Raw genomic sequence first — 14,695 nt, forward strand, 5'->3', positions numbered from 1 at the left:
GTTGTGTTATCGAAATTACTTTTTTGTCCTTCTTGTCACCATGTTTTATATGTACATAATATTTATATTAAGGCACAGAATAGGAAAAAAAAATTATTATATTAGTAATACATATAATATGATGCAATTGTAGTCCAAGAAAAAGATGACAATTACAGAAGTGCCACGTCTACGATGTGGGTGGAATTGAGGTGGGGGCAACATCGTCAACGTCTAAAGTTTGTGCAATTTTGGGAATGTATGATGGCAAAGGTTGAATGAGGATGTATGTGACCATGCTGGCTAGTTTAATCGTAAAAGCATCAAAGTTCTCTTTGACAAAAAAAAAAAATAAATAAATAAATAAAGGACAACCTTAATGGAAGAAAGTAGTACTTATAATTTTATAAATTTCATTTAGAGATTGTTTGGGTAAAAAATAGTTGCGAATTTGACTGGTTTTATAGTTAGTGTTATACAAGTCAACGAACAATTCATTGGTGAAATTTCAAAAGCTGAAATGTTCAATGAATTGTGAGATGATATTCAAATTCATGGTGTTGTCTTATCAAATTCTTTTCTAAACTTTTTTGATCCGTTGCTAGCACCATTGTGAAACTTGTAATTAATTTTTGGGATAATTTCAGAAATCTCCCCAGAAGTTTCTGACAAAGTTCCTGTGAGGTTTGAAAAATTACATATATCTCCGTTGTCATTTAAAATGACAATACTACCCTTAAATATTTTAATAAAATTCTGTTGTTTGATATGCTTATATTTAGAATGACTTTAAAATAATTTTTTTCATTCTTTTTCCTTTTTATTTTAATTTTTTACCAATAAAATTATAAAATTACCACTATTAGTACATGCATCTATGATTAACCGAGCAAAATTAGAATTAACCATTTGAAATCAAGAACATGGCCTTTAACCATGTTGGGCTGCAAACTTGGAAAGCAAACATTTGTTGGCTTAGTGTATAGCATGTAGCAGGTATGGAGGAGGAACATAGTATCTGAAGCTAGTTAATCATTATTTGCTTGATATAGATGTCGAGTATAGAAGATCCGGAGCCATTAATTAAGGTTTATGTTGATATGTTCTTCATTTTGCCTGGGCATTCTTTTTTTTTTCTTCTTTTACTTCTTCAGGGAGAGGGGCTGGCTGAGGTAAGGACAGGGAAGAGTGAATAACCTTTGGCTGCAGTTCAATTTGTGTTCGATTTTCACCATTTAAAAGTTACACAAGGCACAAGTAGCGTCAAAGTAAGCAAGTACAACAAAAAGCATGTAATGACTTGAGAAATTGAAATATCAAAGATTTGGGAGATTCAACTTCTGATTTCCCTGCGCAACAGGTAAGGCACAAAAGACAGAACAAGTTACAGAAATAGCCAAACGAAGTTGCACGAATCCAGGACCTAGTGGACTAGTATTGGCATATGAACAAAGAAAATTTGAAGGAAAGCAAGGTATCAATTTATCATTCCCTGTCTTACATGCATGGCTGCAAATATAAACGACGATGGTCCAAATGGTCCACCGCAGTGCGCTGCAGATTATGTCTCTCACAAGTGTCATGCTGCCCACTACTAACTTGCACCAGGGACCAGAATCTAGAAGTGAATACTTTGTTACAGAAGAAAGAACGACGAACGCATAAAAAGTGAGGATGAGAGACATTGCCAATTCTATTCATAATCTTGCGAGTTCTTATTTATTGTCCGCCATTGTGCTTCAATCATCTATGAAAATGCTTCCAAATCATCAAAAAGTTTGTGAAGAAACAGAATGGAAATATTTGAATGGAAACCGTGCTACTGCACAATAGAACGTCGTACATTTTGCGTTTTAACTCAGAAAATGAAAGAGAGACGAGTTTCTTCAAGTGAGGGTGGTATGAAGAGAATTTTGAACTCAAGAAGAAAAACCTGTGCACATAAATTAGGTCCTCCTCCCACTAAAATGAGAAGGCAAATAAGAAACATGGAAACATTTCAATGGAATCCATACTACTGTACAACCTCTTAATGGAAGCAAGCACAGAGCTCATAACAAAAATTAACAGATAGGTAAATTTGCCAAGAAGTGAACTTTTCATTTTTTGTAAATTTTTGGCTCAATCTCTATGAAACAGGTTCAATGTCCTTCAGGAGCCCTACTACTTGTTGCATACTTGGTCGCTTTGAGGGAAGGTCAGCAGTGCACAAATATCCAATCTTCAGAGCTTCCACCATTTGAGTCTCTAGTCCAGTACCATGGATTTTTGGATCAATAGCTCTTGACCCTACATTCTTCCTCACTAATCCTCTCACCCAACTAACTAAAGTTGCTTCCTTTTCATCTGGATAATCATCGTCTACAGGCTTTTTCCCAGTGATCAGCTCAAAAAGAATGACTCCAAATCCATAGACATCAGACTTAGGTGTTGGATTCTTAGGGGATCCAATCTGTGGGTCAAGAAATTCTGGCGGCACATATCCTGCAGACCCACGAGCAATCTCATCCTCCAGACCATTGCCAAAAATTTTAGCAAGTCCGAAATCAGATAATCTTGGTTCCAAATTCAGATCAAGATAGACACTGCTTGCTTTGACATCTCGATGTATAATAGGAGGAGAACAGCCATGGTGGAGAAATGCCAGCGCACGCGCTGTGCCAAGTGCAATTTTGTACCTAAATCTCCAAGTTGTTAACAATCCTTCGGAGCCAATGTTTTGAATGGAATTGTTATCATCTTCTTCCCACGTGTCTGTGCTCCAGTCTTCTGTAGCTTGAACCCCCAGTGGGAGGTCATGAAGCAAATTTTGCAAGTTTCCATTCTCCATATAGTCATATATAGCAATCCTTTGCTCTCCAGCCAAGCAGTATCCAGTCAATGGGACAAGATTGGGATGTTTTATTCGACCAAGATACTCAAGCTCTCTAGCAGCTTCTTGGTCAGTCATGGTCGATCCATGAACCAAAACTTTGACAGCTACATGAATCCCACCAGACAAGAATCCTCTATACACTGGTCCAAACTTACCTTCAGCCAACAATGTGCCACGGTCAAAATGAGAAGTTGCAGACAAGAGGTCTGCAAATGTGAAATTCAACAGAGGCTTTTCAAATATAACTACTGGGACAGATGTTGCTTGCTTAACATCGGCAACCCAAGTGGTTGAATCCGTCTGGAATGAAAAGGGGCCAGATATATTCTGTTCTTCTTTGTAAGAATTCTGTTTCACTTCCCACATTCTGGTTTTCCTTCGACAACCAAAGGCTAAAAACAGCAATCCCAAAAGCAAAAAGACCATGGAGATGGTTAACACCACGGCAAGCTTGAGGCCCCGATGCTTTTGAGTTCTTCTCTTGAAAAGATCAGGATTTGCGGCAATTGGACAGCTGTTCAATGAGCCGATGAAAGCTGAATTGAGGGTTTCAGGGGAGAATTCTGAGGCACAAAGGGTAAGGTTGTTGTAAGAGAAATTAAACCTCTCCATCCATGGTAGCTTGTCTATGAGCTTCATTGGGATGTCACCACTTATATTGTTATAGGAAAGATCTAGTACTTGGAGTTTTTGGATGCTTAAAAGAGGAATATGGCCACTAAGATGGTTCCTAGAGAGATCAAGTGTCTTCAGATTACTCAACATCGAAATTTCACCAGGCATTTCGCCAATCAAATTACTTGCAGACAAATTCAGATACTCTAAACCAGAAAGCATACCAATGTGCAGCAACTGTTCTTTGGAAAATCTGTTGTGTGCAAGATTAAGGTGTCTGAGATTCTGAGCTTCATTTAAGTCGTTGAAAAACTCTCCACTAAGCTGATTCTCAGATAAATCCACATAAACCAAGCGAGACAAGCTGAAACTGGAGATAGAATTTACCTGAGAAATGTGACCTTGAAACTGATTTCTGCTCAAATCAAGCACTTCCAATGGCCCCTCAAAAAGACCAACAACTGAACCTTGAAAATAGTTTCCTGAAATATTGAGATAGGTAATTGATGTCAGCCCCAAAAAATCTGATTCTTTTCCAGTGAAGCCATTTCCAGCAATGTTCAAATATCTCAACTTTGGAAATGAAGCACCAAAACCATCACGAAGAGAACCATTGAACTTGTTCCCCGAAAGATCAAGCGAAACCAAAGAACGGCATTGCAGGATCCCCAGAGGCATGCTAAACTCAAACCCATTTCGGTCGAGTTTTAGAACTCGTAAGCTTCCAAGGGAGCTTATAGCTTCAGGGATACTGCCAGAAAATTGGTTAGAAGAAAGGTCCAAGATTTCAAGTTGGCCAAAATTACCAATGTTGCTAGGAAGGTCCCCTGAAAGATAGTTAAATGAAAGATTAAGGCTCTTGAGTGAACCTAAACTCCAAAAATCAGAAGGCAAACCAGTGATTTTATTATTGCTCAGATCCAAAGATTCAAGCTTTACAAGTTTGCCAATGGTAGAATCAGGGATTACACCCGAAAGACCCCACCCTGAAGCTACCAACTTGACAACATTTTCTTCATTGGCAGCACAAAAGACACCAGGCCATGAACAAAAGGGGGCAGAAAAGTTGTAGATATCGGAAGAATTTAAACCCATTTTCTGCAAGAAATCAGAGACAAAGGATTCATCTGTATTGGGTTGCTGACAAACCAAAGGCCTGAAGAACAGTGTTAGAATAAAAAAAGAGCTAAAAAAACTAAAACCCATTTGGAAATGAGGCCTTAAACTAGCAACCAAGAAACAGAAAAAAAGGTAAAAAACACCAGCAGAACTCCCCCCAAAGTCACTTCAAACGACTAATCTTTTTTAGCCTCTCTGCAGCATAAAGGGCAGTGAAAGATCACTATTTTTTCTGACTTCTGGAACACCAACATTAATTCCATAACCACCCCCCAACCTCTCAACAGAAACTCCAGTGAGGAAGTGGTATTCAGCTTTCAAGGGAATATTACCACTGGGCAAAAGGAACCAACCACTTTTGCCTCAACTTTGTGGTGGTCTTTTTGTGCCCATAACCCCAGAAAGTGCAGTGAGCAGCACATGACTGGAGACTCTTTATCAAGAACAAAAATGGGATTTTATTATTGTTTTCCCTGAGAGAGGGAACAAAAGTTGTAAGTGTATGGGGATGGTCTTGAGAGAATGAACGTGAGCATTGTTTCTTCTGGGCTTGCAGTTTCACTCAATTACAAGGGGGACAGAAAACCACCACTAAAAGCGGTTTTGTTTAAGTCAAAATCAAGACTGGCTCACACAATTATCCCAAAAGAAACAAATATCAAACACTGAAAGAAATTTGCCAGACTACCTTAAAACAAGCGAGAGTGAACTCAGTGAAATGGGGTGTTGTTTGTTGGGAGGAGAAAATTGACAGTGCTGTACGGCTGTATGGAGTGGTGAGAAGTTGGGCTTAATAAATGACAAAGGATTGAAAGAAAATGTCTTTTTGGTTGGTGGAATTTATCAAAGGGCTGTTGGCAAATGATTCAATTATTTTTTTCCCCCACATTTCTGATAAGAACAATGCATTGATTCTGCATTTAAGATAGTGGCATCTGTTTCCAAAATAAATCCCATCAATTAGTCCCTTTTGGTGAAGTAATTTTGGGGAGTCAATAAAGATGTGGCAAAAAGGACAAAATAAAACTACTTTTCATTGCTATATCTACCGGTTAGAATTCTCTACAATTTTTGTTAGGCAAGCATAAATTTAGAATTGTAGATATTTTTTAGACAAATTGCAAATACCACTGTATTATCTAATTAGATAACAAGTACAAAATTTTGGGTTGTTTACCTTCCAAAATAATTCCCCATTTTTTTATGGATATAATAGGGAAAGTTAATCACAAAAAATCTGTTTCCAATTTTAACTTACCTTTTTTTTGTAATATTTAGTTGGAATTCCAACTTTCAAGGATGTCGTTACAATGCAAACTTCAGTATTTAGATGCAGATATGAACTTGAAGCAATTGAGTGTTTATAGACAAAAATCCAGAGGCTTTGGACTAGTGATAATCCATGAAAATTTGGACACAATAGTGAATTTATTGTCTTATTTAATTTTATCCTTATTAGTCCTTAAATAATAAAAATAATAATAGTGGTAAGTAACTTAGGTCGAAAGGCATTTTTGACACTTAATATTAGCGGCTTGTAAAAGGCAACAAATTGGCCAACACATATCATGACAGGGAGAAATTGGTTCACCATTATAAAAAGTCAAGAATTTGATCTCTTATTATTATTATTAGTGAGTGTATAGCATTTACCATTCGCCATGTGAGTGCTGATTATTTTAGCCTCCAAATAGAAGAAGATATTCTTTTTTCTGTCAAGAGATAGAAACACACACCCAATTAGATCAGAAACACCCAGGAGGTTAACGGTTAGAGGACCCAATTAAGAGTAATTTAAGGGAAACTCACAAGAAACCCAATTAGATTAGAAGAAGATATTCAATTCATTCAATTATGAGAATTATTAGCAGAGATTGTCTGTACTGTACCGTATAACATGTTTGGTTGGTCCTTTTGTACATGAACCATTACGTATCAAAGTGTGCTTGTTCTTCTTTACTTGATTTTTGGTACAATACTTTATATGAAAGGTAGAGAACATAAATTGAAGTGGGCAGGGCGGTTGTTTTAGTTGACTTCTAAGTTCTGCCCGTGACATTTTTCCTCAAGATATGTATTATATAATTTATGGCAAGGTTGGCCCTGATGGACTAAAGTTTAAAAGAAGATATGTTTCTTGGAAATGTGAATAAATTCCAAATTCAGGTTAATTCCTAGATCAGGAAGTATGCCCTTTTGCAATTGTTCATAACCATTTGTTGAGAAAGTGGAAGTAATTTGCTTCTGTTTTCCAACTTGGATTTTTACCCTCTTCCATCAGCATTTGATGGAAATTGCGCCAGCAGACCAGGTCAGCGGACCAGTTGCATTGGGGTCGCCCCATCAGAACCGTTAGCTTGGTGGACCAGGTTTGACAAAAGTGGTACTTTGTGTTTTATATGTCGCTGCATCGTGCAAGTTAAGGAACCAGACAGAAATGCAAGGAAATTTTGATTTGTCAGTTTTTTAAAAATAAGATTTTCAAATACAATGTTATAGTAATATACAGATAAAAATAATTATAAAAATATTAAAAACAATATCAAAAAGACAAAAAAACCATCAAAAATACCAAAAACACAAAAAATAACCTCATAAACAATCTCATCAATAGTAAAAAATTTTCACTTATATTACTACAGTTTAAAAACACATTAAAAAAAAACTAATCCTCCTTGAAATTAAAATATGAGTAATTTGAAATTTTGTTATAATTCTCCAAAAGACACTACTGTCCTCCTTGAAGCAAATCATGCTCTTTCAATCTTGTTCTATTGATTGCATTTACCTTTCTATGCTAATTGTACATTCCTGAGATTTGTAGTTTGAACTTAGTAAGTTCAAAATTTGTGCTTGTGATGTTTCAAATCTCTCAATCTCGTATTTGTCAAAGAAATAATTATCAATGTTCTTCTAGTATTTATATGTAAAAAAAATGTCTTGCAGTATAATCAACCAACAATAGCGTACGCAAATGTACTAGGGTTAACTGGTTATCATGATTCTAATAGTTTTTGCAACTAAATCCATCTATATACTTTACATACCGTTTAACTAAAAAATAAGAACATTTTTCAATCGTCTTTTTATTTTACGTATATCAAATTATTATAATATATATATATATTTTACAAAATTTTTAGAAAATAACAATCCAAACTGGCTCTTGAATATCTTAAACGTCTCTACAAGATTTCAAATCCTGTGGTTCACAAATCCTTTGATATCAAATATCTGTGAGAATAATCCATCCTTTGTGGGAAACTGGAAATCCCTCAAGCTACGACCAACACATTCAAGTCAATATCATGATCTTGATAAGCCCAAAAATTGTCTCGTAGATACCAAACTATTCAGTCCTTATGGGCCCCAAGAAGTGATCACCGATCATAATCTATATTCCAACCATTGACCATTCGTGGACAGATAATTAACCTTATTAAGGTCTCATGATTAATCATGTGAAAATCAAATTGATCATATGACGCACTTGTCCATAAACAATGAAAACAATGAGTAATCACCTCTAATCAAACAAGAGATTGGACAATGCCAACCCCTGTTCCAAGTGTTGTGTGGATGTGAGTGTGTGAGAGAGAAATTGGTTGGTTTTTTTTTTCTTTTGGTTGAGCACGCCAAGGCCGACAAGAGATGAAGTGGGGGTGGTGTTTTAATGATTTGCATTGATTGAGGAAGCTTGAGAAGTGAGAACGAAGAAGAAACCAATAAATCAAGAAATCAAACCGGCAGCACAGCTAATGATCAAGGTCATGTCATTTGGTCATGTGCACAAATTCAAATGCCGGCAAACTTTTTTATGGGATAATTTCAGAAACCTCCCCTGAGGTTTCTGACAGTCTCAAGGACCTCCCCTGAAGTTCCGAAAATCCCTTATACCTCCCCTAAAACTAAGTAGATAGTTTCAGGTCCAACCCAATTGAGGTGGACAATGAATATAAAATGTGTTTCAGGAGAAAGAAAATAATCAAATTCCACCTCTGCCCTCAAGATTGTCATTAGTGAGGATGTTTATGTTGAAAATTTCAATGGAATCTAGTTCCTTTGAAATTGCGGGGGGTGTATGTGAAACTGATGGAAAAAGGTAAAGCTGTATTGCAAGAAATTGTCTTCTAGTTCATGCCAACGGCTCTCAAAGTAGTTCTTTGTAACGGTAATAAGAAACAGTAGTGTTGCTTTGGAGCTCTATATAATTGCCTACTGAAGTTGCAAGAGAAACCAGTGAATGTTGTTGGGTTGTGACTGAGGTTTCTGCAAAAGTGCTCATACAGTGAATGTTGTTGGGTTGTGACTGAGGTTTCTGCAAAAGTGCTCATACAAGTAGCAAAGCTGAACTACGTACAAACAGATACACATGGCTTCTTCAAGCCTGGCAGATTCATCATGGAATTCACCAACTTCATTTTCAATAAGAAATAGATATTGCTATTGTCATCGGAAAGCAAGTATTAAGATTTCTGAGAGCAGGAGGAATCCGAACAAGCTCTATTTCTGTTGCTCAAATTGCAAATTCTTTCAGTGGTTCGAAGGACCTGAAGAAGGTGAAGTGAGCAGCCAAAGAACAGATCAACGTTCAAGCATGCAAAAGGAGGATCATATACAGTTTGCCAAAGTAGAGCAGTCGAACTCCAGAGAAATTTCTAATGTGGTGATGGTTTTTAAAAAAATTCTACAAAGGGGGCGTTTAGGGTGTCATGTTCTGTAAAAGGGATGTTCGCATTTGTCAAATGCGAGTTCATTGAGATCGCATTTGCTAAATGCGAATTATCCCCCATTTTCCAGCCACCAAGATCCAAAAAAAAAAAGAAAAAGAAAACATGACCTCGCATTTCTTAAATGCGAGGTCATGTATCTCGCATTTCTTCAATGCGAGGTCATGTACCTTGCATTTAACAAATGCAAGGTCATGTACCTCAGTTTCCCATCATTGTTTCGTATGATGCTTCCATATTTTGGCATGATTTTTCCTTTTGCTTCAGCTGTAATGCCATGTACTCAATATAAATGATTTAACTGCAAATTATAAAATGATTTACAATTTGCAATGAAAGCGTCTACAAATTTTAGCAGTTAAGGCTCTAAATTCATTAGAACTGGAAAAAAATTTTATTTTAATTCAATAAATTTATTTTATTTTATTTTAATTTCGGCATTCAATGGGTTTAAATTTATTTTATCCGATAAATAAATTTCTATTTAAGGCACCTTGGGTATTCTGTGAGTATAATGGACGAAAGGCATAAAGAGCTGGTCTTTTATTCAACAACGGATTTATTTTTATTTTATCCGATAAATAAATTTCTATTTAAGGCACCTTGGGTACTATGTTGTTGTAATGGAGAAAAGCCATAAAGAGCTGGTTTTTTATTCAACAACGAGTTAATTTTTATTATATCTAATAACTAAATTTTTGTTTAAGAAAAATGGGTACTCTGTTCTTATAATGAATGAAAGCTTTGAAAAGTGGGGCTCTTTTATTCAACAACGGGTTTATTTTATGTTATCCGACAAATAAATTAGTATTTAAGGAAAATGGGTACTCTGTAAGTATAATGGACGAAAGCCATAAAGAGCTGGTCTTTTATTCAACAATGGGTTTAAATTTATTTTATCCGATAAATAAATTTCTAGAAAATTTTCTAGGCAATTTTCTAGGAATTCGTATTTATCGGATGCAAGATACAGTCCAACCAAAAAGCTTGCTAGTTTGATGCAATTTTTGGCGCCTTTTCTCTTAGCCCAAATTAGCAATTCATTTTATTATCAAATTCCAGTTAAGTTACTTAATCCTTTCTATTACTCATTTCACTAATTAATTCATGTTATTATCAGAATATATTACTTCAACAGCAGGGATATTTGTGTCAATTCAACGTTTTTCAAGTCATTTTGGGACCCAACAATCTGACAGGGGAGGTATAAGGGATTTTCGGAACTTCAGGGGAGGTCCTTGAGACTGTCAGAAACCTCAGGGGAGGTTTCTGAAATTATCCCCTTTTTTATTCTTCAAACTCTAAGTATTAATGTTTCTTTTCAACATCTACTCCAGTCAACTAAAACCGGCTGTAGCTTTCTGAGTTAATAGTTTAGAGCTGGCTTGAAAACATATTTGAAAGATACCCATAAATTGATCAAAGAAAAGGGTGTATGTAGTTCTTTTTTCGTTCTCTAGAAGTGGTCTTTGTCATTAACACATATTCTACATTATCAACTACGTCGGTGATTGATTATTCTCTTTAATTTTGTGACGAAATCAATCAGGCAATAATAAGTTCATGTAATTTTTTCATCACAAACATCCACACATACATAGCTCCGATTAATGTTAATTGGATTCTGAGAGAGACAAATAACGTTGCATATGAACTTAGGTTTTTTGCGAAATCTTGTGAGTTGGCATATGAACCGCGAAATTTTGTGGCACATGAGCTCGCATTTTTTGCGAAATCTCTTTAGAATTTCTCTCCTACTTTTGTCGAGTAATTCATGTTGGACAATTTTTAAAATAATGAAATTTCTCTTTTATTAAAAAAAATCAAAGATGTGTTTACTACGTACCTATCCTTATATGTGCCCCAAAATTTTTACCTATTATCTCATTCGTGAGTAGCCGAAGTTATCCTAGTTGAAAATTGTTGACTCAATGGAATAGTTTAGTAAGCTACTTGATGCATTTGAACTTAGTGATTAAAAGGTTGTATACACAATTTGACAATTAAAAGGAGAATCCATAGATTGAACATGGGTTTATTCAATAGCCGGCCGATCCCAAAAAGGTATTTGATCAGGGTCTAATCTGACATCCAAAAGTCAAGAGGTCTTTTTAATTTACTCAACAGGGTCCAACTTAAACACTTGTTTATGTGAATCGTACCCACCGGGGTTAATATTATCATAAGCCTGACTACAGAATTTTGTGTTGGGGGGATAATGCTGAATATTTAGACAGTGGTTTGGTTTGACCTTCTCGTTTGCTTGTCTTCAACTAATACACAATTAATTGGTGGTTTCAGGCAAAACTAGTAAATAATCTATCATTATGGTGACCTACTCCTACCATGAGAAATATGTCACCGTTTTGTATCACTATCCCAGCAATAAAATAGTCAGTATTGATAACTTGGAATTAGCTCTCTCTTGTAATGATTGAAATGTGCTTTTCTGAAATATTTTGTTATTGAATAAAAATTAACTCATTCCAAAAAAAAAAAAACTCTGTGAGATGCAATGTACTCGTCTCTAAGAGTTCGAGCCCTGTGCTTTGCCTTTTTTGTGCTTGGTTTTTCGTTGAAAACACAATATTCTCTCTGTGCCTGTGGTAGTTGCATCTGCCTGCATGTTTATGTCCACTTATATTTCCTTTCTGTCTTACTATACTAGTGTACATTTTATGCATGTAAAAGCAAATGCTAGCATTCCAGAACATTTGTAATCATTTTCGAAAGAAAGTCCCTTTAATTTGATGAAGCAAAACGCTTGCCTGGAAAGCAATTAGGAATATGATAATGATGGCAGCAGTAAATATTCATGTCGTGGCACCATTATTGCTTCCACATTATTTCCTTTTCAAAGATCATTAAAAGTATCGAAATTTAGATGTTTATTGTGACTTGGGTATATTTATTTTGAACCTCTTGGCATAAAATGTTAAAAAGAATTAACATTTAGTATCTAATTATCACTTCTTGCATTACTAGCTAGTTTCATTCCACCTATATGTTAGTTATTCTGGGTAATTTATTCCTAACCCTTGATGAGATTAAACCTGACCTCAAAGAATACTACATACTCCCTCCGTCCCACTTTGATAGTCCCGTTTCTTTTTTCACACAGTTTAAGAAAAAGTAGTTAATTTTGTTGGAAAAGTAAATTTAGATTGCTATTTTCCTAAAATACCCTCACATTAAATATGGTACAACTTTATGGGAACTTGAATTGATGGTAAAAAAAGAATCAAATCTCATTAAATGGGGTAGGTTTATAGTAACAACTACTTACATTGAATAAGGGTATTTTAGAAAAATTAAAATACAACTACATTCTTCAATTAGAAAGTGGACTACAATTTGGGACAGATGAAAAAGGAATACAGGACTATCAAAGTGGGACGGAGGGAATATATAGTATATGTTGTGAACTTCAATCTTGATTCTTACAGCTTTTACTGTAAAGTTGCTTAGCCATAATGAGTATCACAGAGTCCCAGCGCAAACAAGACTGGTTGGTTAATGGTTGGACATAAGAAACCTATGACTTGGTGAGCAGAATAATTCCTTCCACCTCAGCAATTAATCCAACATCTTCATCAACCACGTTTTGAGGTTTGAGCTGGATCGGAGTAGCAAATTAATGGATGTGCTTTTTCTTTTTTTGGGTGAAAGCTGGAGTAGCAAGCACGTTTCATCATCGAGGTAGCCTTAATTAGAGTGGGACTGTTTCAGTCTTCACAGACATACGATTGATTAATATTATCCTTAGATTTCTACACCCAAAATGTAAAGGTGAAAATGGTATGGAAGGAAGACAAGTCTGGAATGGAAGGATGTTCCCTGCCTTCATTATTTCTATTGCGTGAGAGTTTCTACTTTCTACTCTTATCAATTATTACTGCCACATCCACATGCAGGTAACATCGCCACTTGACATATGTGATGGTTATAAGCAATTAGTCCATAACTTTTTTTTCCTTTTTTTTTTTCCTAATGACACATCTAACCTAGCTACTCTTATTCCTACTCTAACCTATTCCAGGGTGGCCCAACTGAGGCACATCCAGCCTTAGGGTGTAAATCGGAATCGAAATCAGTAATTCAAAACTTTGAAATCAGAATTTCCAACCGAATTCGATTTCAAATTCACCAACTCCGAATTCGAATTCGTTCCAAATTCAATTCGAAATTCGATAAATTTCAATTTCACCGAATTTAGGAATATAAAAATTTTTATTATTATATAAATGTTATATTACATATATATAAATATTGTGTATATATATATGTGAAAAATGAATTTGAAATCGAAATAGGAATTCTGAATCACCAAATTCAGGAATATAAAAATTATTATAATAATATAAATGTTATATTACATATATAATATATATATATATATGAAAAATGAATTTGAAATAGGAATTCTGAATTCCGATTTAAAAAATCCCATTATCGAATTCGAACCAAATTTGCATAATTTGAAATCAGAAAACCCGATTTTAGTTCCGAATTATTGATTTCGAAAATTCCGACGATAAATCAAAATTTTTTGATTTTGCACACTCCTATCTAGTCTAACCTACTCCTACTCCAACTTTAACCTACTCTAGGTTGATTCTAAATTTAATTCAAATTCGGTCGAATTATATCGAAAATTTTCAATTTTACACACTCCTATCTAGCCTAGTCTACTCCTACTCTAGGGGGTAGCCCAATTGAACCACATATAGTTGCACATTGATGAGAGGTAAGGATTGAATTCTTGACCTCCCACCCCACAATACTGGTTAATTAATCCATAACTTAATGTAAAAAGAAATGTGCATGCACAATAAAGCAAGTTCAATAGAAACGAAGGAAATATGATGAAACAACAAAGTTTACAATAGAGTAACTATATACAATGTTGTGAAATTCAGGGGAAATGACGAGAGTAAAACTAAAGTACTTGGAAATGGCAATACTTTATTATTCAACAGGTTCTAAGCGTTGGAACGTGAGACTTGATCTCTTTGGTAGTGTTTAATTTTCTTTGCGGCTAATTACAACAGTTTCCTAATGAATGCGAGTCATTTGCACTTTTCAACTTTGGATGCAAACAAATAGTAGGCACTTTACTCTTGGAAGAACATTTTATTTACATTTCTAAGTTCTAACCAAGAAACCGTTGACCAATTTGACCGTCGAATTTGTGTACAATTCTACCCTCCATATGATGACCCAAAGAATTTTGTCTTCTTGACCAACTTGTCAATTGAAACTTGAACTGCAGCAGCTATCAATAGCAAAATCGCATAACTATTTAAATTTGGTATTTTTTTTAATCGAAATGACCAAACAGAGTAGCATCAATTTTTAATGAAAAATCTATCAAAAC

The 14,695-nt window shown here is 35.2% G+C and overlaps 1 protein-coding gene across 1 annotated transcript; it reads right to left on the reverse strand.

Annotated features, from left to right (window-relative positions):
* Positions 1–1,890: 1,890 nt before the first annotated feature.
* Positions 1,891–5,358, reverse strand: LOC113694743 (probable LRR receptor-like serine/threonine-protein kinase At2g24230). The gene has a single exon (XM_027213606.2). It carries the CDS (start codon positions 4,673–4,675, stop codon positions 2,108–2,110), a length of 2,568 nt encoding a protein of 855 aa, XP_027069407.1. The 5' UTR covers positions 4,676–5,358; the 3' UTR covers positions 1,891–2,107.
* Between the last annotated feature and the right edge of the window lie 9,337 nt (positions 5,359–14,695).

Source organism: Coffea arabica, chromosome 6e (assembly GCF_036785885.1).
Source record: "Coffea arabica cultivar ET-39 chromosome 6e, Coffea Arabica ET-39 HiFi, whole genome shotgun sequence".
NCBI classification, from domain to species: Eukaryota; Viridiplantae; Streptophyta; class Magnoliopsida; order Gentianales; family Rubiaceae; genus Coffea; species Coffea arabica.